The sequence below is a fragment of the Glandiceps talaboti genome, chromosome 9 (genome assembly GCF_964340395.1).
Source record: "Glandiceps talaboti chromosome 9, keGlaTala1.1, whole genome shotgun sequence".
Taxonomy (NCBI): domain Eukaryota; kingdom Metazoa; phylum Hemichordata; class Enteropneusta; family Spengelidae; genus Glandiceps; species Glandiceps talaboti.
Window position 1 is genome coordinate 852,367 of NC_135557.1, and position 23,617 is coordinate 875,983.

The 23,617-nt window shown below is 38.8% G+C and overlaps 1 protein-coding gene across 1 annotated transcript in view; it reads left to right on the forward strand.

The window, feature by feature from the left end:
* Nucleotides 1-5,233: 5,233 nt before the first annotated feature.
* The window catches only part of LOC144440421 (uncharacterized), a 60,136-nt gene continuing 41,752 nt past the window's right edge, over nt 5,234-23,617 (forward strand). Inside the window, exons 1-2 of the mRNA XM_078129793.1 lie at nt 5,234-5,340; nt 19,818-20,009. Of these exons, the coding sequence (XP_077985919.1) occupies nt 19,829-20,009 (181 nt within the window). The 5' untranslated portion in view covers nt 5,234-5,340; nt 19,818-19,828. The remainder of the gene's footprint in view (nt 5,341-19,817; nt 20,010-23,617) is intronic.

The window sequence follows — 23,617 nt, forward strand, 5'->3', positions numbered from 1 at the left end:
ATTATGTACAAGCCTTGCAACAAACAGCGGTAGTTTGTTAGAGAAATCGGAAAAGAACACGGTAAGAAGGAGACAGTTCGAGGTCAATATGATACTTCCTAAACTTCTAATCAAAAATCTAAAAACACGATTTCTCTTTATTCATCTGTGCATTAGTGTGTGAAATTTGAAAATGATAAATCCATATTTGACGAAATTGAAACTATGATAAATATTTCACCTGTTTGTGAACTCTGCACTCATTGTAAACCTATTTTTAAGGCCAAGAAAAAAATTGTTTTCTGGTGAGTTTGAATCACTTAAATACCCTGCCTCGGTCTCCTTTTTCTCGTGTTTGTCCAGCCAATGCAGAGTGCAGATCCAAGGGAAACACAAAATAAGGTTGGCATGAAACCCCTAAAAACAGAGTCTTTCTCAGTGTGGAGCACGAGTATAAAGTTGGCGTCAGATTCAGACTCAGGTAGCATCATATTGAACGTCAGATAGCCTCAGATCCGAATACACCCGACGGCAGTGAAGCAGAATCCTTCCCTGTAGTCTCAATGGTATTATTTCATGTTTGAGTTCATCAGGTGTCTTCGGATCTGAGGCCATCTGACGCTCAATATAACGTTCATAAGATAACGCTACCTGAATCTGAATCTGAAGCCAACTTTATACTCGTTCGATCGATTAATTACTCAAATTGGTCATTAATATTCATCGGATTATTATGAAAACCTAATCAGTTCTTGCCATTACCCTACGAAACATGTCTATCAAATTTCGTTCGAATTGATGCAGCCGTTTGTTCGGAAATGGTACGGTGATACAGACACGCACACACACACACACACAGACAGACAGACAGACAGACTTCATCTCTATTATATAAACTTCCTTATTGAACATTTCAGACAAGCTGTCATCGGAGATGACTCAGCCTTCGCAATGGATGTTTTTAGAGAATTGCCACAAGTCATGGTAGTGTGATGTATGAAATATAGTGGCAATGACATTGTAAGACAACTGTATGATTGATTGAATAATTGCATACATTTTTTGAATGTTTATTTATTTGTCTATTAATCCCTGTTGTTATCTTTCCAATATGATCGTTTGGCTGTTGTTATGGGTGTGGCCTAGTTGCTAGGCACATTTACATACATTTTTTGAATGTTATTCAATCGACAATGTCTATTAATACATATTGTTATCTTTGCAATATACCGGATTGTTTGGTTGTTGCTATGGCGTGGTCCTGTTGCTAGGCACATTAACATACATTTCTCGAATGTTTATTTTATTGTCTGTTAATCGCTGTTGTTATCTTTGCGATATGGGCGTGGTGTTGTTGCTAGGTTCATTTGCCTACATTTTTAAAATTCAGTTTTCTAAAAATCCCTGTTGTTATCTTTTTGAAAAACACCACCGTTTGGCTGTTGCTATAGACATACATTTGTAAAATTGTGTTCACTTGTATAAAAATCCCTGTTATATTTATGAAAAACACCACCGTTTGGCTGTTGCTATGGGTGTGGTCATTGCTCGGGAGATTTGCATACATTGTTGTTATTTGACCAAAACACACTGCCATTTGGTTGTTGCCAGGGGCTTGGCCTTGTTGCTAGGGCAAAAATGTTTTACAGAAAATCTGCAGAATAACACTTCTAAGAACATTCACACCAAATTTCAGGCCAATCTGACCAGTAGTTTTGGAGTTTAACTTTTTTGAACAAAAATCATGTTTTTTGACCCCAAAATGGCTCTAAGTCGGCTAAAGTGCATCATATTCCAAAGCAAATTGACGAGCATATGAACATTATAGTTCATTATCCATTTACAAAGTTTGAAAGAAATCTGTCAATGAATGTCCAATATATGACTCCGGACGCATGCACGTACGCACGCACATACGCGCGGAAGGACGGAACCCAACCTAGAAACCTCCATCCCGGACTACATCCGGTGGGGGCTAATAATTAGTACACGTATTGATGGTAAAAACCTGCATGTGTCATTTAAAGCTTGATCATGTAACTTATAAATTTTATATTTGCATAATTAATGTGTTTTTGATAATTAGGCAATACGTTAACTATGCAAGCTTCAAATTTCATACAGTTGCCAATAATTACTTACCAATTAAGTGGTACACCATGTAGAATATTAATAGCTATAGTTCAAAATTTTGCATTCCAACAATGTGTGTAGGCCCATAAATCTGTGGTTTTAATCTTATGGGAAACATTCAGTTTAAATTTGATACTTTTAGTACAGGTTGGGTAAATACCAATTGTTTGTTCTCCTGATATTAAATCATTTCCACCAACAATGACAGCAGATGGCAGGGAAACACTATAATGAGGGAAAAATAAGGAATCTCAACTGGTGATGTGCATTCCAGATCTTTTAGTTTCTCCTCCACTTTCCGTCACATTAAAAAAGACAGAATGACGTGCTGGTATCCAAGCGACGTGCTGACCAGAAACAACTTTTTTTACCTAATGAGCACTTATAATAATACACTATCGTAATTTCTAATATTGTAATAGTTACTAATGCAGTACTAGTTTAGTATAACATGTCATGGCGCCCGCATCCATCGTTAAGTGAATAGTATACTTGTACAAGTATTGTTTTGTTGGAAGCTTGTCAAGTACTGTACATCTATTTCCTTACCGGTGTTAGGGGTTATGACGTCACTCTACCTTGCGTCTTTGTCATCATATTAATTGATTATCAGTGAATACAGTTACTTTTGAAAGTTTTTTTTTCTATAGCAATAAGTGCTCATAAAACGTAACCTTACTAAGGGACCCATCAGTAATTACAAGGGGGAAGGGTGGGGAAATGGGAGGGGGTCACCTTTCACAAATCGGTTTCGAGGGAGGGCCATATTTTAGAAATTGGGTCACATTTTACTTAGACTTGCAGTATTATCTAAATTAGCATTATTCTGTGCTTTTGGCATCCTATCGCTGTGTATTGTATGCAAATTCATGCAATATAGCTGGTAGGTGTACACTTAGTGACCCCTCAATATAGCCTGTATGTGTACACTTAGTGACCCCTCAATATAGCCTGTAGGTGTACACTTAGTGACCTCTCAAAATAGCCTGTATGTGCACACTTAGTGACTCCTCAATATAGCCTGTATGTGTACACTTAGTGACCCCTCAATATAGCTAGTAGGTGCACACTTAGTGATCCCTCGATATAGCCTGTAGGTGTACACTTAGTGATCCCTCAATATAGCCTGTATGTGTACACTTAGTGACCCCTCAATATAGCCTGTATGTGTACACTTAGTGACCCCTCAATATAGCCTGTATGTGTACACTTAGTGATCCCTCAATATAGCTGGTAGGTGCACACTTAGTGATCCCTCGATATAGCCTGTATGTGTACACTTAGTGACCCCTCTATATAGCTGGTAGGTTCACACTTAGTGATCCCTCAATATAGCCTGTATGTGTACACTTAGTGACCCCTCAATATAGCCTGTATGTGTACACTTAGTGATCCCTCAATATAGCCTGTATGTGTACACTTAGTGACCCCTCAATATAGCCTGTAGGTGTACACTTAGTGACCCCTCAATATAGCCTGTAGGTGCACACTTAGTGACCCCTCAATATAGCCTGTAGGTGCACACTTAGTGACCCCTCAATATAGCATGTAGGTGCACACTTAGTGACCCCTCAATATAGCCTGTAGGTGTACACTTAGTGATCCCTCAATATAGCCTGTATGTGCACACTTAGTGACCCCTCAATATAGCCTGTAGGTGTACACTTAGTGACCCCTCAATATAGCCTGTATGTGTACACTTAGTGACCCCTCAATATAGCCTGTAGGTGTACACTTAGTGACCCCTCAATATAGCCTGTAGGTGTACACTTAGTGACCCCTCAATATAGCCTGTAGGTGTACACTTAGTGATCCCTCAATATAGCCTGTATGTGTACACTTAGTGATCCCTCAATATAGCCTGTAGGTGTACACTTAGTGACCCCTCAATATAGCCTGTAGGTGCAAACTTAGTGATCCCTCAATATAGCCTGTAGGTGTACACTTAGTGACCCCTCGATATAGCCTGTAGGTGTACACTTAGTGACCCCTCAATATAGCTGGTAGGTGCACACTTAGCGACCCCTCAATATAGCCTGTATGTATACACTTAGTGACCCCTCGATATAGCATGTAGGTGCACACTTAGTGATCCCTCAAATATAGCCTGTAGGTGTACACTTAGTGACCCCTCAATATAGCCTGTATGTGTACACTTAGTGACCCCTCAATATAGCCTGTATGTGTACACTTAGTGATCCCTCAATATAGCCTGTAGGTGTACACTTAGTGATCCCTCAATATAGCCTGTAGGTGTACACTTAGTGATCCCTCGATATAGCCTGTAGGTGTACACTTAGTGACCACTCAATATAGCCTGTATGTGTACACTTAGTGACCCCTCGATATAGCCTGTAGGTGTACACTTAGTGATCCCTCAATATAGCCTGTTGGTGTACACTTAGTGACCCCTCGTAAATTAATATTAATATACTGTTCTTTGCATTGTTATTAGTTATGGATATGAGGTACTCAAAAATGTTTCACTTTTACCATAGCATCCTTGTAACCATGGTAATGAAGAACCCAATTTTGCCTTAAATTATAGCTTAGTGTTAGGGTTTTAGGTACCATAATATATCAGACCATATTGTCATATTACTACTTATAACCATGTGACATATAGTGAAGTATTTGTCAGGAACATTTGAGTAAGGCATTGGTGATAATGTAGAAATGTTGAACCCAATCCCGACAATGTTGGAAGTATGGCCATCTAGTATTTGGGAGTTGCTATAACTTTCTGGCCTGCAACTCGACCAATGAGATTCAAACACAGGTAGTGATTAATACAATGCCTTCAACACAAACATACTGTGGTGGTAGTAGTTGGGGAAATAACAATGCCTTTAAATTTCAAAGCAGTGTGATTAATTGATTTTCCATGTCTGCCAGCGTTTTAAACCATGTTTTTGAAAATTTAATATTTTAACAGGGAGAGAGCGATATTTTAGAGTATGGAAATTGTGATTTAATTGGGGGGGGGGTCACTTTTTATCGCGATGGAATCGGAGGAGGGCCACATTTACGCAACAGCCCGGGCCTGATTCCCCCCGCCCTCCCCCTTGTAATTATTGAAGGCTTCCTAATTGGACTAGCCTCTTGTCATTTCCTGCTTTAAAGGTATTGTTTGATATCAGCTTCCGTGTATTGCCACTTATTTGTATACAACTTGAAGGAAAGTGAGTACAAACTGATTGGAGACACAGTTTGTCATGTGAAGACTGGGTAAGTCAATTTCAAATTGGTAGTTTTACAAGGCTTAGAACAATACATCCAATCAAGTTATAATGTGATAGAAAGACGGAAGTTGATAGCACGTTATTGCATGTTGCAACACCACGGAACACGACTGTCAAACCCGGTGCCAAACATACATACTAGTTTAGTTCATCCGTTTTAATGATATCTTTTTGTGCCAAATGAAAAAATATACAGAAAAAGTCAACTTGTCAAAAGTCTGTCAGTACTTTATGTTACTCTTGTATTAACATTATGGGATAGTGATAGGCATTACATTATACGCTATGAGTTAACACACTGTGACTCTATTGTTTAGAAGTAGATAAATATACACTACGAGGTTCGACATGTCTTCTTAACGTATGCTTCCAGAGCTCGGTCCTACTAATTTGTGCCCGAGACTGCCCGGACGCTGCCCGGGCCAAATGTAGGAATCTTTTTGCTGTTCTTGGTGCAGATTACTGCTTTTAAACCAAAACAAATCTTTGTCGCAGCAAAAAGCAGAGTGTGAAGAGTTGAAAACATCGTTTTTACACAACAACAAAATCCACGACCAAGTGATCTTATTTCAGGACGGCATTTTGATAGTCACACTCGACCATTCTACGATAGGGGTGCCAGGAAAGTTAACTTTGACGTGTGTAAGAACACATGCATGTTTGTGACACAAATATTTCACCATCCTTTTGTAATTACACAGAAAGTCTCTTGGCAAACATCCACGACTGTTGACAGTTTCTATATCGGGCGTTGCATACAGTACTAAAAACTTTTCCGCCCATGCTAAGACTCCTGCAACCCCTCCTACAAAATGGTCGAGTCTTGAGTCCAAGATGGCGTTCAGTTTACTGAGTTAGTAGTGCAGGAACGGGGGTGCAATGTTTGTGTGATAAAACGGTGTTTTAAGCATTTACAAATCTACTTTTGCGTGATAGTAATTATGTTATATCTGTAGTGTGGAAATCTGTGATTAAAATGGTAATCACACTTCTACTTTGGGCCCGGGCAGTGTCCGGGCAGTCCCGGGCAATGTACGGGCAGTCCCGGGCATAAATTAGTAGGACCCGAGCCTAAAGAAGTTGAGTGATAGTTAGTTGGGTGAATTCAATATCTGCAGGAAACAGGTATTGGAGGCGGAAGTTCCGATTAAAAGATTGCGTTTGTTTTTTCCATCAAAGCTCACAACTCGTCACGTGATTAAAACAATGCTATGCTTCAGTCGATACAAGCCAAAAATAGACCCAGTGCTTGTCTGGATTTTGAACTCTGACCTTACTCGACTGCCTGACAACTAATGCGCGAGTCGAGTCACGACTGATATACAATGGTCGATCGATTGACCCCTGTGTGACCTCTACTGCTATAGTACATTGATAATTAATTGCCATAGTAAACATAAACTTACATGGTTAGTTTATTTACTATCACCACCAGCTGTTGTAAAAGAAATGAGATCGTGAGGGAATCTGTTCCCTAAATAAATTCTTTACTAACTAAGACTTTACGAGCGAAAATTCAAACACTGTCAGTTAGGGAGCCTTCAGTAATTACGAGTGGTGGGGGCCGGGGGTTGTGGGAGGGTCACATTTTACGTTGACTCATTTTATGACCTACATATATTGTACTTGTTACCATACAGTGAGAAGATACAATTCTTGTAAAATGCACTCTGCACTATTTCAAACAAAGTCTACAATTCTGAGAGAAACAACAGACATCCCTTTAAATTAAGGCTCATATTTAGCTAAACTGCATGTAGTTACAATTTACTGTTTTCCACATGCCAAACAAGTCCTAAGGGACCGGTCACTTTCTTCAGCCGGGGGGGGGGGGGTGGATTGGGAGGCTGTCACCCTGTTTTTGCCAGTGGGGGAAAAGGGGGGGGGGTGGGGGTCATTGTGTTTTGAAAATTGTGGATGGGGTAGGGGTCATTGTGTTTTGGATTGTGATGGAAGAAAAACAATCCGTTTCTACAATGGCTATAGTCTTGTCTGAAATGTGGTACATCTAAACATCTATTATTGTCCCTGTTTCTTACAGCAATTCTTTAATATTACTTTAAGCAAGAGTTCAAACATACCTCTACTCTCTCTCTCTCTCTCTCTCTCTCTCTCTCTCTCTCTCTCTCTCTATATATATATATATATATATATATATATATATATATATATATATATATATATATATATATATATATATATATATATATATATATATAAATACATGTATTACCTAGCTACCACACTAGTTACAGGACATGTCATGTAAATCCTTGGCTGTTTCACACTTAATGCTTCACTTATATTGCACTCTGGGGCATAAGTGAACTTGAAGGTAATCTTCAGAGATAGTTTATAAAAAGAAGTTAATCTAAATCGTTCTACTCTACAGTATGAAGAGTAGATTCACTTTATATTTCGGACACTACACGTTATCGACAATACAAATCACCACATCTCATCAGATTCCCGTTTCTATTATACACTAGGTATGACCACCTAAGTTCTCTAACATATACCAGTGACTTTACTATACATGCAATATTAATGCCACTGTACTAATGTTAAGAATTTTCACCCTATGCCAATTTGACATGATATTGTCTTTTAAGATGTGAAATGTTTGCCAAGATAGTCAAAAAATTGCCTTAAAACTCCAAATCTCCCTTACCAATGATACTACCATTAGATGTGCTGACCTTTACTATAATGATTAAGAACAACTCTATGTAAGTATGTAAGTTATAAATTAAAATTTCTGGTACTTAATGGTTCTGTCTTGTAAAGCTTGGGAATTATTGCCTGAAAGTGTCGTAATAGCCTAAAAATGGGCTTCAAGAGTAAAAAACCCTCCAGAACTTCTAGGGGAAGATCCCCTAGACCCCTCCCCCCCACATACACAGGCAAGAGGTAGACATAATTTATCACAGTCTGAAGCTCTTCCCCCTATCTCTTACTGTCAAGATGTTATTAAACTTTATTTCAAAAATATTTCAACCATGTGAAGTCCATCCGTCTGTCTGTCCGTCCATCCGTCCGACGTTTTTTGGAGATGCCTGGGCCGATTTTTTTCAAACTTTGTACTGAGGCAACATACTGTGGCATACATATGCACGTCAATTTGTTTCATGATACAATCCAATATGGCCGCCTAGCAGCCATTTTGTTTGCGAATTTTCCATGTCCAAAGCCATAACTCAGAAATGCTTGAACAGATCTCATTCAAAGTTGCTATTATCACAGTGTTCTATGACATACATGTGCATATCCAATTTTGTTATGATACAATCCGATATAGCTGCCTGGCAACCAATTTGTTGGCGCAGTTTTCATGTCCAAAGCCATAACTCAGACATGCTTGAACAGCCCCCCCCCCCGTACCCAACCCATCCTTTATTGTTGAATGGTTTATTCCATCACGTCATCTTGAAGAGTAGGCATGTTCCATGTCCAACGAGGAGACACAACATGAGTAGGCATGTTCCATGTCCAATGAGCAGACACAACATATTTAAGTCTGTTTGATTTAGGTTCACAGGTGTTGTTGCGTGATCAGAGTAGTGACATCAAAAACAACCATATGAGGCCAAACAACATTAACCAGGTTTTAAAATGACAACATAAACTGCCAGTTCCTTAAAACCCAATCATAGCGTGGACTATGTCATTCTCATAGTGATGGATTTTTTGGATAAAAGTTAAAGTAAAATACACCAAGGAAACAAACCTGTAAAGTATAGATTCAAGAAACGTGAAGTCACAATGTTTCAAAGCAAACAACAGCAGCATCATCATCATCATCATCATCATCATCATCATCATCATCATCATCATCATCTTTTCAATGGGACATTTATTCGTATTTGCCCTATTTACAGTGAAGTGTTAAAATATTTACAATTATACAGTTCAGCAAAGTACGAATCTTGTCAATGTACAAATACACTATTTACATGTTTAAATTATTCATAACGTACGTAGCTAATAAATGGGTTCAAAACAGATGTTGTTGGAGTTACTGTGACATGTTTAAGTTAAGTAAAGCAGTGCTAAAATTCTAAATGTAATTGTCCATTTGATACGCTGCAGATGGCGTTGTTGATGCTCCAAGTTGAGTTGAATATCGTTAGTTGTTCCTTAAGTTTGTAATGTTCAAATTCAATCAGTAGTCTGGTGCGAATTCGTGTTTTGAATATTTCCAGTGGGTCGATGGGTGTTACGTCGTTGGTTTTATTTCTTCTGGCAAGATGGATCGATAGCTTCGCTGTAGATGTGATATGGACGAATAGAAGAAGGGCATTTTTGCTGATAAAGGTGCTGTTTTTCTTCGGTGGGTTTATGAAGAACCATGCCGCTGGTGTAGTTTGATTGTCGTTGGTAAGATGTGATGAGATTGTAGTTATAAAATCCAGAAGCTGTTGAATATGTAAGCAATCCAGGAAAATGTGAGATAGGGAATCTTGTTCTTCACAAAGCGGACAGTTTGAGTCTGGTCGGAAGCCCGCGTTGTGCAGGAATGTACCAGTTGTGTATGCACCGTGCATGATACGCCATTGTAGGTCTCCCTCTCTTTGTATTGTTGGTGGGTAATAGCAAGCTTTGAAATTGGGTTTTATGGAATCTGGTAGACTGAGGATATCTCTCCATACGGTATCTAATCTGGTCGGTAGCTTTAATGCGTGTTGTGCCAAGATCAGGTATTTATAAATGGCACCTTTTTCCAGTTTATACAGTGCCAGGTTGAGTTCCGGTGAATGATGGAGTTCAATTGAATACTGTGTATTTACAACATTTACATGTGGGGAGTCTTCTAAGTGGTTGTGAATTATTGTTTTCAGTTTGATAGGTATTGCCTGGTGAATAGTTTTGATTGTGAGATTTAAGATGCGTTCGGATCTAATGTTTACAGTGTCCTTGAGGTCGTATGAGGTTAGCCAACGTTTTTCTTCTATATTGATGAGGTCTTTTATTGTTGTAATGCCTGCGTCTATGAAGTGGGTCAATGAGAATGGCGACGAACGTAATGGGTGTAGTATAAGTGGGTTATAGAACAGCGGCTCGTTTAGAATATCTGAAAAGGTTTCTGGTTCTCCTTTTCGGATCTTGTCTATTGCGTTCCAACAATGTAACAATTCGATATAGAATTTTGGTATACGTGTTTTGTTAAGAGTTACGCCGGTTGTGAGGAATAGTTGCTTTTTGTAGTGTAGGTTGCCAACTTTGTTGAGGAAGTAGTCCATGAATGAAAAGCATGGGTGAAGATGATCGTGGTAGAGGTATCGTTGGATGTGTCCGAGGCGTAGTGAGGTTAGGCGGGTTGAAAGGTGAGTAAGTCCTTGTCCGCCCTTGGAAAGTGGTAAGCACATTGTTTCGATCGGAATCCAGTGACGACCTTGCCAGACAAAGCGTAAGAATTGAGTTTGAATATATGAAACAGTGTCTTTACTTGGAGTAGTGCAGTTAAGTCTGTGGAGAAGTTTGGATGAGATGATCTGGTTTATGATGAGTACTCTTTTCTGGTATGACATGCATGGGGCATACGCCGACCATTTCTTAATTTTACTTTCTGTGATGTCGATTAGTTCGGTCCAGTTCTTTCGATTATATTGTTCGCTGTTTCCTAGGTATACACCTAGAAGTTTAAGTCCATTTGGGTTCCACTTTATTCCGAGTGGGTTATCAATTCGTTGGCGCCAGTTCCCTACCCACAGTCCTTCAGATTTTTCATAGTTTACTTTGGCATTAGAGGCCTTTTCGTATTCGGAGAGACAGGTTTTTAATCTGTGGAAGTCTTCATCTTTGGTTTGCAAGATTTCAACGTCATCGGCGTAGGCTGACAGATATGAAGTGTGATTTGGAATGACGGGTATTGATAGTCCTGTGATACCGCTTGCGTTTCTTATTTTGTGTAGGAGTGGTTCGAGGGCAATTATGTAGAGTTGTCCTGAGAGAGAGCATCCTTGTCTAATTCCCCGTTTAATGTTTAAAGGGGCTGTTAGTGTACTGTTGATGCGAATGAGAGATTGAATGTCTGTATATATGACTTTGATGGAATTTGTGAAACGAGGTCCAAATCCGAATGATTCAAGTGTTTTTTGCAGGTAGCCGTGGTGGACGCGATCGAATGCCTTTTCTTGGTCAAGGGCGAGGATTCCAAGCGAGGTATTGTTTTCGTTGGCAAGAGAAATGCTGTCTCGAAGTAAATGGATGTTGTCGAAGATCAGTCGGCCTGGAATGCCACAAGTTTGGTCTTTGTGTATGATTGTTGAGATGACTGAACGGAGTCGTAGTGAGAGTGTTTTTACAAGAATTTTATAATCACTGCATAACAGGCTTATGGGTCTCCAGTTTTTAACTCTGGTATTGTCCCCCTTTTTTGGATGCAGACTTATAATGGCTCTACGGCAAGAAAGTGGCAGTTGACCGTTTTTGAGTGATTGGGTGAGTACAGAGTGCACGTCTTTGCCTATTAGCGACCAGAAAGTTTTGTAGAATTCGTTTGGTAATCCATCTATTCCTGGGGAACGATCTGTTGAGAGTAAAGTAACTGCATGGGTGAATTCTGCAAAAGTTATTTCGCTATCCAGATATTCGCGATCTTCTTCGTTTATTTGTGGTAAATTATTGAGAATTGTGTTTTGTGATGTTAGGTCGACTGGTTCGGGTGTATATAGTTCCTGGTAGAAACTGTAAATAATGTCACGGATTTCTTTTGGATCTTCAGTGATTGTATTGTCGTTACGTTTGAGGTGTACAATTGGTCTAGTTTTTCCTCTTTCTCGTTCAAGGGCAAACATGAATTTGCTAGAAACTTGACTGTCATTGAGAATTGTATGTCGGGCCCGGACAGCTGCTCCTCGACTTTCGTAATTGACAAGTTCAATCAGGACTTTTTTCTTTTCATTATATTCATTGATTAGGCTATTGTCATTATGCAATCTTTGTTCAAGGTGTTGTGTATCACGTTCCAGCTGAGCTATTTTCTGTTTATGTACATTGCGTTTTGATATGCAATATTGTTGAGTCAGCAATTTTATTTTCAGTTTTCCAATTTCCCACCAGGTGAGTATATCCTTATAGTTGACCTTTTCCTTTTGCCAGTTCACCCAGAAATACGTAATGATTTCATGGTACTGTTCATGTGTTAGGATTTCGGTATTGAGACACCAGAGTGGGCTTCGTTTGTTTATTTGTTTCTGTGATATTGTCACTTTTACAAGAGAGTGGTCGGAGAAGGCGAGTGTAGAGTTCTGGATAGAGACTGTTTTGATTCGGGTTTTCATCCACTTGTTTATATAGATCCGATCTAATCGTGCTTTCGATTCATTTTTGTGCCAAGTGTAGTTTCGATCGTTTCCATGGTAGTGACGCCAACTGTCAATAAGTTTGTATTTATTTACGATGTTACTGAGGGCACGAACTGTATGGCGGTCTGAATCCGCGCAATGAAGTCTATCGAGTTCCGGCTTGAGGGTGCAGTTAAAATCGCCTCCTAGAATAATCAGATCTTCATTTAGACTTGATAACACTGTGTTAAGGCGAGCAAAGCAATGTAATCGTTCTTTGGCGTTTGTATGAGCATATACGTTTATTATATTGATAACTGTATCGTTGACTTTAACATGGATATGTAGTAGGTGGCCTGGGATAATTTCTGTTTTTTTGATAATGTCTATTTTTGTGTTCGGATGAAATAGAATTGCGACGCCTCCACTGTTGTTGGTGCCATGGGATAGAAAACATTTTCCACGCCATACTAGGGGCCAGGTGGTTTCTTCATTTATGCTGGTGTGCGTTTCTTGCAGGAGGTAGAAATCTGCTTGATTGGACTGTTTCAAGTGTTCGAATATTTTGTATCGTTTCATTGAGTCGCGACATCCACGTGTATTTAGTGTCACACACGATAGGAGCGCCATCATAAGTGCTGTATAGAGGAAGTGTCTAATCAGTTCGAAGATGCTGATGGTAGAGAGTCTTTAACATTTGGTTTTTTTCCGACTGTTCTCAAGTGTAATTTTATTTTTGTTACGAGCTTATAGATCCGTGCTTTAGTGGCAGTTGTGAGGGGCTGTGTAGAACGGTAATGAAGTAGATTTTTTGCGAGGTCTTTGAGGTTAGGATCGAAATCAGTACATTGTTCGATGAATTTTTTGGAGTGTTTTATTTCTGTCAGGAATTCTTCTATTGACTTTGCTGATATTCCGTAGCTTGCTGACGTGTCTGATATGTCTGACATGACCGATTCGTTATCGTCGATTTCATTCATTGGTGTATCTGTACTTTCTTGCGTTGATTCACTGAGAGTGGAGTCTAGTGGTGAGTACGAGATACTCTGGCTATCTAATGTTTGCGAAGGTGACTGTAGCGGTGTAAGTCCGGATAGTTGGAAGGATGGTGTCGGGTCCGGAGTTGAAACTGGTGATGCGATGGAGAAATTGAGGTCTGGAGAAGGAGGGAAAGGTGGAGGAGGGGTTAGTACCCTCTCTTCGACGGTAGTGTTCGTATTGTGCTGCGTTACGTTGTTTTGATCGACAAGGCTGTTAACTGTTTCGGGTCTTTGTGGTTTTGTTGTGTTCTGGGCAGTATGCTTTTCTGGTGTATCGTTTCTGTCTTCTTCATTTGTATCGGTGTTTCTTGGAGTTGTTTCGTTGTTTGCTTTTCCACCTTTTGCGGTCGGAACGGTGTTTTCATTTGTAGCAAGTTGACTTATGTTCATGGGCTCTGTTGTGATGTTGTCTTGTTGAGCCTCGTTTGCGGTCAGTTCAGTTGTTTTGTTTACAGGTGGTTGATTAACGTCCATTGGTTCTGTTGTGATGTTAACAGGTTGGACAGTAGTATCGGTATGCGTGTTATTGTTGTTTACGTTTTGTTGGTTGCCATCTTGATTTGCGGTATTTGTGTTATCGTTATCTTGTATTGATTGTCCTTGTTGACAGTTTCGCTGAATATGTCCTGTTTGATTACATTTGAAACATCTCATTTCGTCGGTTGATAGATATATTGTGTGGTTTTTACCTTCAAATTCAATGGTGGTTGGTCCGTTTATGTATCCACGCAGGTCGGTGTCAAGTAGGACGAACACTTGTCTACGGAAGGATTGTACATGTCTTAGTTTCTCGTCTTTGCATCCGAGCGGGATTGTTTTGATTCCACTGACGAGTTTTCCGAATCTTGACAATTCATGTTCTATAAGTTCGTTCGGAATAAAAGGTGGAACTCCAGATACCACTATTTTCGTTGCCGGTTTTACCAGTGGTTCAACATGACTTGTGTAGCCACCTACTTGTAAGCCATTAATACAAATGGTTTCCACCCAGGTTACAGAGTTTAAATAAACGATAACTGATCCATGGGCTCTTGAAGCTGCTTTGATATTACCTGGACCGGTTACTTCGGCTACTGCCTTGAGAAATGTCTCGACAGGGACTCCGTCTATTGGTTCACACTTGATGGCATGTTTCCTGGTTAGACCGGCGAATAACGTAGGGAGTTGGCCTGTGGCTCGGGTGGCCATCTTGGCTTTGTTCACCCACCACGAGCCCCTGGAATTGGATCCACGAAAATCTCTCCAATCACTATCCAAAAATTCCCTTTTGACTTTTTAGATGAGAGAAAATGTTATGTTAGGAGTTTATAGTTGACGATTATTGTCCGATGAGCTAAACAAGATGACGCAAATTGACGAATATACGGAGCGACTTTTTCACACGTCTTTCCAATATGGAGTCATCATCATCATCATCATCATCATCATCATCAACAACAACAACAACAACAACAACAACAACAACAACAACAACAACAACAACAACAACAACAACAACAACAACAACAACAACAACAACAACAACAACAACAACAACAACAACAACAACAACAACAACAACAACAACAACAACAACAACAACAACAACAACAACAACAACAACAACAACATCATCATCATCATCATCATCATCATCACCACCACCACCACCACCACCACCACCACCACCACCACCACCACCACCACCACCACCACCACCACCACCACCACCATCATCATCATCATCATCATCATCATCATCATCATCATCATCACCACCATCAACAACAACAACAACAGCAACAACAACAACAACAACAGCATCAACAACAGCAAGAACAAGAACCAGAACAAGAACAACAAGGTATTGTTGTTTGAGTTAGGGAGCCTTCAGTATTTACAAGGGGCGGGCCGGAGGAAATCACACATGGTCTGTTAAGAAAAACATGATTCTCCCCCCATTCTCCATTCGTAAAAAGTGACCCTCCCCTTTGTCCCATTTTGTAGAAAAGGACCCTCCCCATGACATTTGCATATACCTAACGTTAATTAATATTCCCATTATATGTATACATACAAATTAAATGATTTTGACTCTTAGAAAGCAATATTTGTACATATACTACCACTGCAATGTCTACTTCTTATCACTATCAAACTGACAAACATTGGTTGCAGTAGGGAAAGTAAGCTTTCCATTCATGTATAATACATGAAGATTTGACGATGGGGAAAAATGGGGAATACTTTTTAGCACAACTGAACCGAGGTTCAGTAGTGCTATAGGGATCGCCCGGCGTCTGTCTGTGTGTCTGTGTGTCTGTGTGTGTGTGTGTGTGTGTGTGTGTGTGTGTGTGTGTGTGTGTGTGTGTGTGTGTGTGTGTGTGTGTGTGTGTGTGTGTAAACAACTTAAAGTCAAAAACTGCTGAACCGATTGCCATGATATTTGGTGGGTCCATTACCTTGGGTGTCTAGTTGGGAAATTGTTCAAATCAAAATGATCGCATCACAGGTGTGTGATTTGGGTCAAAAAATGTGATTTTTGGTCAAAAAACTTAAACTCAGAAACTACTGGGCAGATTGGTGCGAAATTTGGTGGGAAGATTCTTTAGGAAGTGTAAAGTAAGATTTGTTCATGACATGATGATTCCATCAGTGATATGCAAATTAGGGCTAAAAATGTGTCTTTTTGGTTAAAAATCTATAATTCCAAAACTACTTAGCAGATTGGGCTGAAATTTGATGGGGATGCATTTAGGGATGTATGGATGAAGATATATTAAGCATACAATAATTCCATGAGTGATATGCAAATTAGATGTAAGAATGTTCATTTTTGGTCAAAAACTTATATCTCAAAAAGTACTTGGTCAATGAGTCTGAAACTTGATGAGATGGTTCCGAAAGTGTTATTCTGCAGATTTTCTTCAATTTTTTTTGACAAAATTGGCCCTAGCAACCATGACCAAACCCTTAGCAACAACCAAAGGGTAGTATACTTTGGTCAAATAACAACATCATCTGGTAGGCAAGTGAGTAAACATTCAAAAAATGTATGCAAATACCCTAGCAACCATGACCACGCCCATAGCAACAGCCAAACGGTGGTGTATTTCACAAAGATAACAGGGTTTAATAGACAATTGAATAAACATTCAAAAAATGTATGTAAATTTGCATAGCAACAAGACCACACCCATAGCAACAGCCAAATAATCACGTGTATTGCAAAGATAACAACAGGAATAGAAAGACAAATGAATAAACATTCAAAAATGTATGCAAATACCCTAGTAACCATGACCATGCCCATAGCAACAGCCAAACGGTGGTGTATTTCACAAAGATAACAATGGGGTTTAATAGACAATTGAATAAACATTCAAACAATGTATGCAAATACCCTAGCAACAAGACCACGCCCATAGCAACAGCCAAATGATCACGTGTATTGCAAAGACAATATCAGGAATTCATACATAAGTGAACAAAAACATACATAAATGTATGCAAATATATCTAACAACATGACCACACCCATAGCAACAGCCAAATGATAGCAAATGAACACCTATTGTTAGCATGGACTAGCATATGGATAAACATTTTTTAAAACTGTACAGTTGTGCTACAACGCCATTGGCGGTATTTTTGATATCACCATGTGTATGTACGGACGACCGCTAAGCGTAGACGGTTTGATACCTAACATTTTTCATTCAATTTTATTCAAACATAATTATGATTGCCGTTTCAACGTCAGAAATCGTTTTCAACTCTAAAAGAAATAAGTGCATAAAATTACATGGTATTTCCAATCAAATGTGGAAGTTCTTTATGAAAATATGAAACGTATACGGTGCGATTAAATATCCAACTTACAATGTATCACATCATGACAGTGTCCATCAAGTACATACGTACGCCCGTCCCTCGTTGTACAGGCTAGCTCGTGGTGAACTTATTAGCGACAGTGATTGAAGATGAAGGTAGGCACGAGTATCATCATTACCATTTTCCAGTTTTAGTTTAGTTCTTATTAAATATCTTAATTCTGGTAGTTTTGCTGTGTATTTAATTTAGTGAACCACAGACAAGTAACTGTGAGTAAACCAAAGGGAGAATGGCTAAAACTATCCAGTTCTGGACCACTGAAAATTAAAAGGACAACATGCTAGTCCCCCAAAACACCTCTAACGTATAACTTTTTGAAATTAGATGTGCCATCGATTGCTAGATTTAAGGTTTGGGATGATCACTGCAAAGATAATCTTGAGTCTGTTTTGTGACTTCATCAGGTTTGCTATCACAGTTGAGCAAGCCCGCAGACTATGCAAATTGTGAGCGGGACCAGAATGTGATGCTCGCCTGCGCAGATTTCAAGTTCACGGGGTCATTTCAACTGCGACTGTGCAGTTTATCGATATTGTATACCTGCGCAAGTGCATTTAACTTTCAAATCGCGTACCTGCGTTCCGACTGACTCCCGATTTGGAGTTAGTGGTGTGGAACTGTCTATAGGGTTCTGTTTGGTGAGCGTGACTTTCAGATCTTTTGTATGGCCAGCCGTTCAGGCCATAGTATTATTTTATTTTAGCTATAGTATTTGATATTTTTCGGAGTTACAAACTAATATTAACCACTTATTTGTAGTTTTTCGATGGAATCCACACTTTCATTCCATGTTATCATTATTTAATTCAAACAAATTTTTATTTATTTGAAATTATTGTTTTATTTTTCGTCAAACCAGATTTTTTTTAAGGATTACATATAATAATTGAAATCAAAATATATTTTTTGTTAAAGTATTTTTAAAGTTTTTCTTGAAATTAATATCGGACCTTGGTCAAAAAAAAGAAAAAAAATTCGAAAATAATATATACTGGTCACACAAAAAAGAAAAAAAAATTGTACATCTTCGGACCACTCGATTTCTATACAGGGGTGTGGAGTGACTCAAATGATTGACTTCCGGTAGGCCTAACACATTGGTCGCTGTACACCCGCGTGGACATTTGATTTGAGTACATACAATGGTGCTCCTACTGGCAAATGATAGACGATTCTCTGTCATAAGTGTTCTTCGTCCAACACTTCAACTAAAAGTGTTCAATCTACGATTTGTCTTATTCTGCTCCAGTAAACAGCGGAAGTCAGGGCTAGGTAAATTTCTCGAGGGGGGGGGGGGCAGGGAGCGGGGGTTCAATGGATTTTTCGATCGGGCCAGCAAAAAGACTCTGAACCTTGGACATCTTACCTCCTTTTCTGTGAAACAGGATCATCCCTATCATTGATTTTGAACCAACTCTCTTATCGGGGGGGGGGGGGGGTAGCCAGTTGTATATTGAAACATATACCTACCATAGACTTAGCCAGGTGTATATTGAAACATATACCTACCATAGACTTGTATTAGGGTAAATTTAACATTAAAGTACTCTGTAGTTCTGAGTAAATTAGTACAAAACATCTTGAATCTCCGACATGTTTTACACCTCAATGGGCTTAAAGTTTCCAAGAAGCTTGAATTGGTTAAATATGTAAATACTGTTGTGAAGTTATTAAACATTGTTAACATGGAATCAAAAGTCGAAAAACTACTTATAAACAGTTAAAATTAGTTTGTAACTCTGGAAAATATCAAATACTTAGCTAAAATAAAATGATACTTTTGGCCTTAACGGCTTGCCATATGTGCGTACCTAACCGTTAATTACTACTCGCGCGGTTGTCGTTCTATTCCATAATGCCGTGCCTTGATATCCTTGATAAAGAATTTTGAATCGAAACGTAAAATTGCATTTATTGATTCGGACTGTGTCACCCGTTCCTTATGCATTTCTATGTATGTATGTATGTATGTATGTATGTATGTATGTATGTATGTATGTATGTATGTATGTATGTATGTGTGTGTGTATGTATGTATGTATGTATGTATGTATGTATGTATGTATGTATGTATGTATGTATGTATGTATGTGTGTGTGTGTGTGTGTGTGTCTGTGTGTGTGTGTGTGTGTGTGTGTGTGCGTGTGTGTGTGTGTGTTGGTTTATATTTAGATTATACTGTACTGACAAGTATCTTATATGTGTACATTTATGTGCGATATTATCATCATAGTAATGTAAGTTCTGCCTTCAATTCAAACCAGAGACAAACACCATGGCAGTTAACAAGGGTGACGGAGTTGAAAGGTCAGAATCAGTGACAGAATCACTTATTTTATCGTACATGCTGCTACCAGACCGAGGCAGTCGTCAGTTAACAACTACATTACAAGCATTGGATCTAGTGACATCATCCGAACATCGCCAAAAGCAATCTCCTAAAATTAAATTGAAAGGTAAGTGCCATCAACAAAACTTTGTTTCTAGCGCTTAAAACAATAAATTGTTGGGCTTCTCTGGTAGGATATACTGTAGTACTGTACTGTACTGTAGTCGTGCTAGTAACGTGTGTGTGTGTGTGTGTGTGTGTGTGTGTGTGTGTGTGTCTTTTCATATACAGACACTGCTTAAACACTTCTCCCAATGGAACCTGTAGCAAAATTACATACACAGAAAAACAAACAAAAAACACTTCTCCCAATGGAACCTGTACCAAAATTACATACACAGAAAAACAAACAAAAACACTTCTCCCAATGGAACCTGTACCAAAATTACATACACAGAAAAACAAACAAAAAACACTTCTCCCAATGGAACCTTAACATAGCAAGATTACGTACACAGAAAAACAAACAAAAAACACTGTTCTCCCAATGAAACCCAATGGAACACTTCTCCCAATGGAACCTGTAGCAAGATTACGTACACAGAAAAACAAACAAAAAACACTGTTCTTCCAATGGAACCTTAACATAGCAAGATTACGTACATAGAAAAACAAACAAAAAAGAGGATCAACTAGTAGAGGCACAGTGTACTTAGGGACCGGTCAGTTTATTCAGCCTGGGGGGGGGGGCGGTGGATTCTTAAATTGGGCCGACAAAAAGTCACTGACCCCCCTCCCCCCCCCCCCACCATCTGTAAAATCAAAAACAGGCTGACCCCCCCCCCTATCACTTAATTCTAAAAACATGATGACCCCCCCCCCCATATATATATATATATATAATATTCACATGACAGGTATTTTTATCATAGTTGTAATTATTGACTACACAGGGTAAATATATTCCAAAAGGAGTTTAATATCATCTTGACAGTGAAAGATATTGGAAAGCTTGAGCAGGGAATATGTATATCTCTTATGGGGGTCCTAGGGGGTCTCCCCCTAGAAGCCCTGGAGGGTTTTTACTCTGAAAAGTCAATTTTGAGACTATTCAGGCCCTTTCAGACAATAATTTCCAAGCTTTACAAGACAGCACCAACATGTAAAAAGAAAAAATATATTTGAAATATTAAGTTTGATAGCATCTTGACAGTAAAAGGTAGGCGGAAGAGCTTGAGACTGGGATGTGTACACCTCATGTAGTGGGGGGGGGGGTTCCTAGGGAGTCTCTCCCTGGAAGTCCTGGAGGTTTTTTACTCTGAAAAGTCAATTTTGAGACTATTCAGACCCTTTCAGACAATAATTTCCAAGCTTTACAAGAAAGACAGCACCAACATGTAAAAAGCAACTACACAGGGTTGAAATATTTTTTAAATATACTTTGATAGCATCTTGACAGTTAGAGGGGAAGAGCTTGAAACTTGGATATGTCCACCTCATGTGGGGGATCCAAAGGGGTCTCCCTCTAGAAGCCCTGGAGGATTTTTACTCTTAAAGCCAATTTTTAGGCTATTCAGACCCTTTCAAGCAATAACTTAATCCATGCTTTACAAGACAGCACCATCAAGTATCAGAAACTATTCTTTATAACTCACACAGGGTTGAAATATGTTCTTAAAAAGTTAAATGGCATCATTATTTACATGTAGTAAAGGTCAGCACATCTACTGGTAGTATCATTGGTAGGGGAGATTTGGAGTTTAAGGCAATTTTAGACTACCTTGGCAAACATTTCACATCTTTAAAAGACTATCATCTCAAATTAGAATTGGGTGAAAATGCTTAAGAAAAGTTTAATACCATTATGACTGTAAAAAGGTTGTTGGTGCATCTGAGTGTTGGTTGAATGCTTGAGTGACCTCTGGGGGTGCGGGAGTCCTTGGGCGTTTTCCCCTGGCAGATCTGCAGTTTTTGCTTCTATTAAGGCAATGTTTTTGTTATTCATAGCCTTTGAGGTAATATTTCCAAGCTTCGAATAGCTAACGTAAATGTAAGTTTTAAATGAGTTTCCCATGTCACATAAAAATGGCCCCGTAACATTGGTATAGTGGCATTAATATTGCATGTATAGTAAATAAAGTCACCGGTATGTTAGAGAACTTTAGGTGGTCATACCTAGTGTATAATAGAAACTGGAATCTGATGAGATGTGGTGATTTGTAGTGTCAATAACATGTAGTGTCCAAATAGAAAGTGTATTAATCCCTTCTGACTAGTTCATAGTGACGAGTAGGGAACATTTTAGATTAACTTCTTTTATAAACTATCTATGAAGATTACCATTACGAAACCTTCAAGTTCACTTTTGCCCCAAAGTGCAATGTAAGTGAAGCACTGATTGTGAAACAGTCAAGCATTTACATGACATGTTCTTTAACTAGTGTGGTAGCTAGGTAATACATTTATATGTATATTTATAGTTATACTTGAACTAATAAGTAAGAATTCATGTAAGAAACAGGGAGAAAAACAAATATTTACATGTACCACATTTCAGACAACTTGCTATATGTCATTGTAGAAAAGGGATTTTTTTCTTCTATCACAATCCAAAACACTGACCCCCCCTATCCACAATTTTGAAAACAGCATGACCCCCCCCCCTACTGCCAATTTCAAAAACAGGGTGACCCCCCCCCCCTCCCAATCCACCGGTCCCCCCCCCAGGCCGAAGAAACTGACCGGTCCCTTATAAAAGATACCCACATTACCAAACTTCATTCTTAAGATCTTTTTTTTTACATATCGATTTGTTTGGAACTGATCGTATGGATAGAGGTAGATTATTCCATAAAACAGCACCACTGTAGTGAAATACACGTTTCCCATATTCAGTTTTAACTATAGGGATGTATATGTTACCTTTACTGGCCTGTCTGGTGTTATGAAGATGAAGTTGGTTAGAAAGACTGAACATTTCAGTGAGACGTGTGTCTGTGTGTGGGTAGGTAGGTAGGTAGGTGTGTGTGTGTGTGTGTGTGAAATCATGATCTATTTGTGTGTGTTTTATACTTTCCACCAGAGAATGCTAGTTATATTCAGAGAATGAAGAGAGTAGCTCCTGATGTTGACCCATTTGTGACTTTATTGATACTGTTCACTCTGCTTGTAAACATCTTAGAAAGAATAGTAAGAGGAAAACTAGTAAGCCTTGGTATAACAGTTCCTGCTATATTTTGAAGAAAGAGATAATTAGGAATGGAAAATTACTGCATAAATCTCCAAGTGATTTCAATATAAGAAAATATACACAAAGCAATTGCGTTATAGTAAAAGGAAATTTAGAGAAATACGCTGTCTGTTATTGCATGCTGAGAAAAACTATCCTAAAACATTTTGGAACTTGGTTAACTTATTGAAAAATAAGAAAGATTCCAATAATAATAACATCACTTCTATTGTATGATTGCATTTTAAATCGCTTGCTCAAAAAGGATTATGCTCTAAATATTTTGATGATAATTTTGAAGCGAAAGTCAAGAGTAAGCTCAGTAATGGTTTTGATTTTTCCTTTAATGAGATACTTGATTCTTCTATTAATGATACCAAAGTTTCTGCTGCAATAAAAACACTTAAATCAGGTAAAGCATGTGGGGATGATGTGATATTAAATGAAATGTTGAAATGTTGAAATGTGGTTCAGCCATACTAATGCCTGCTTTACTTAAACTTTTT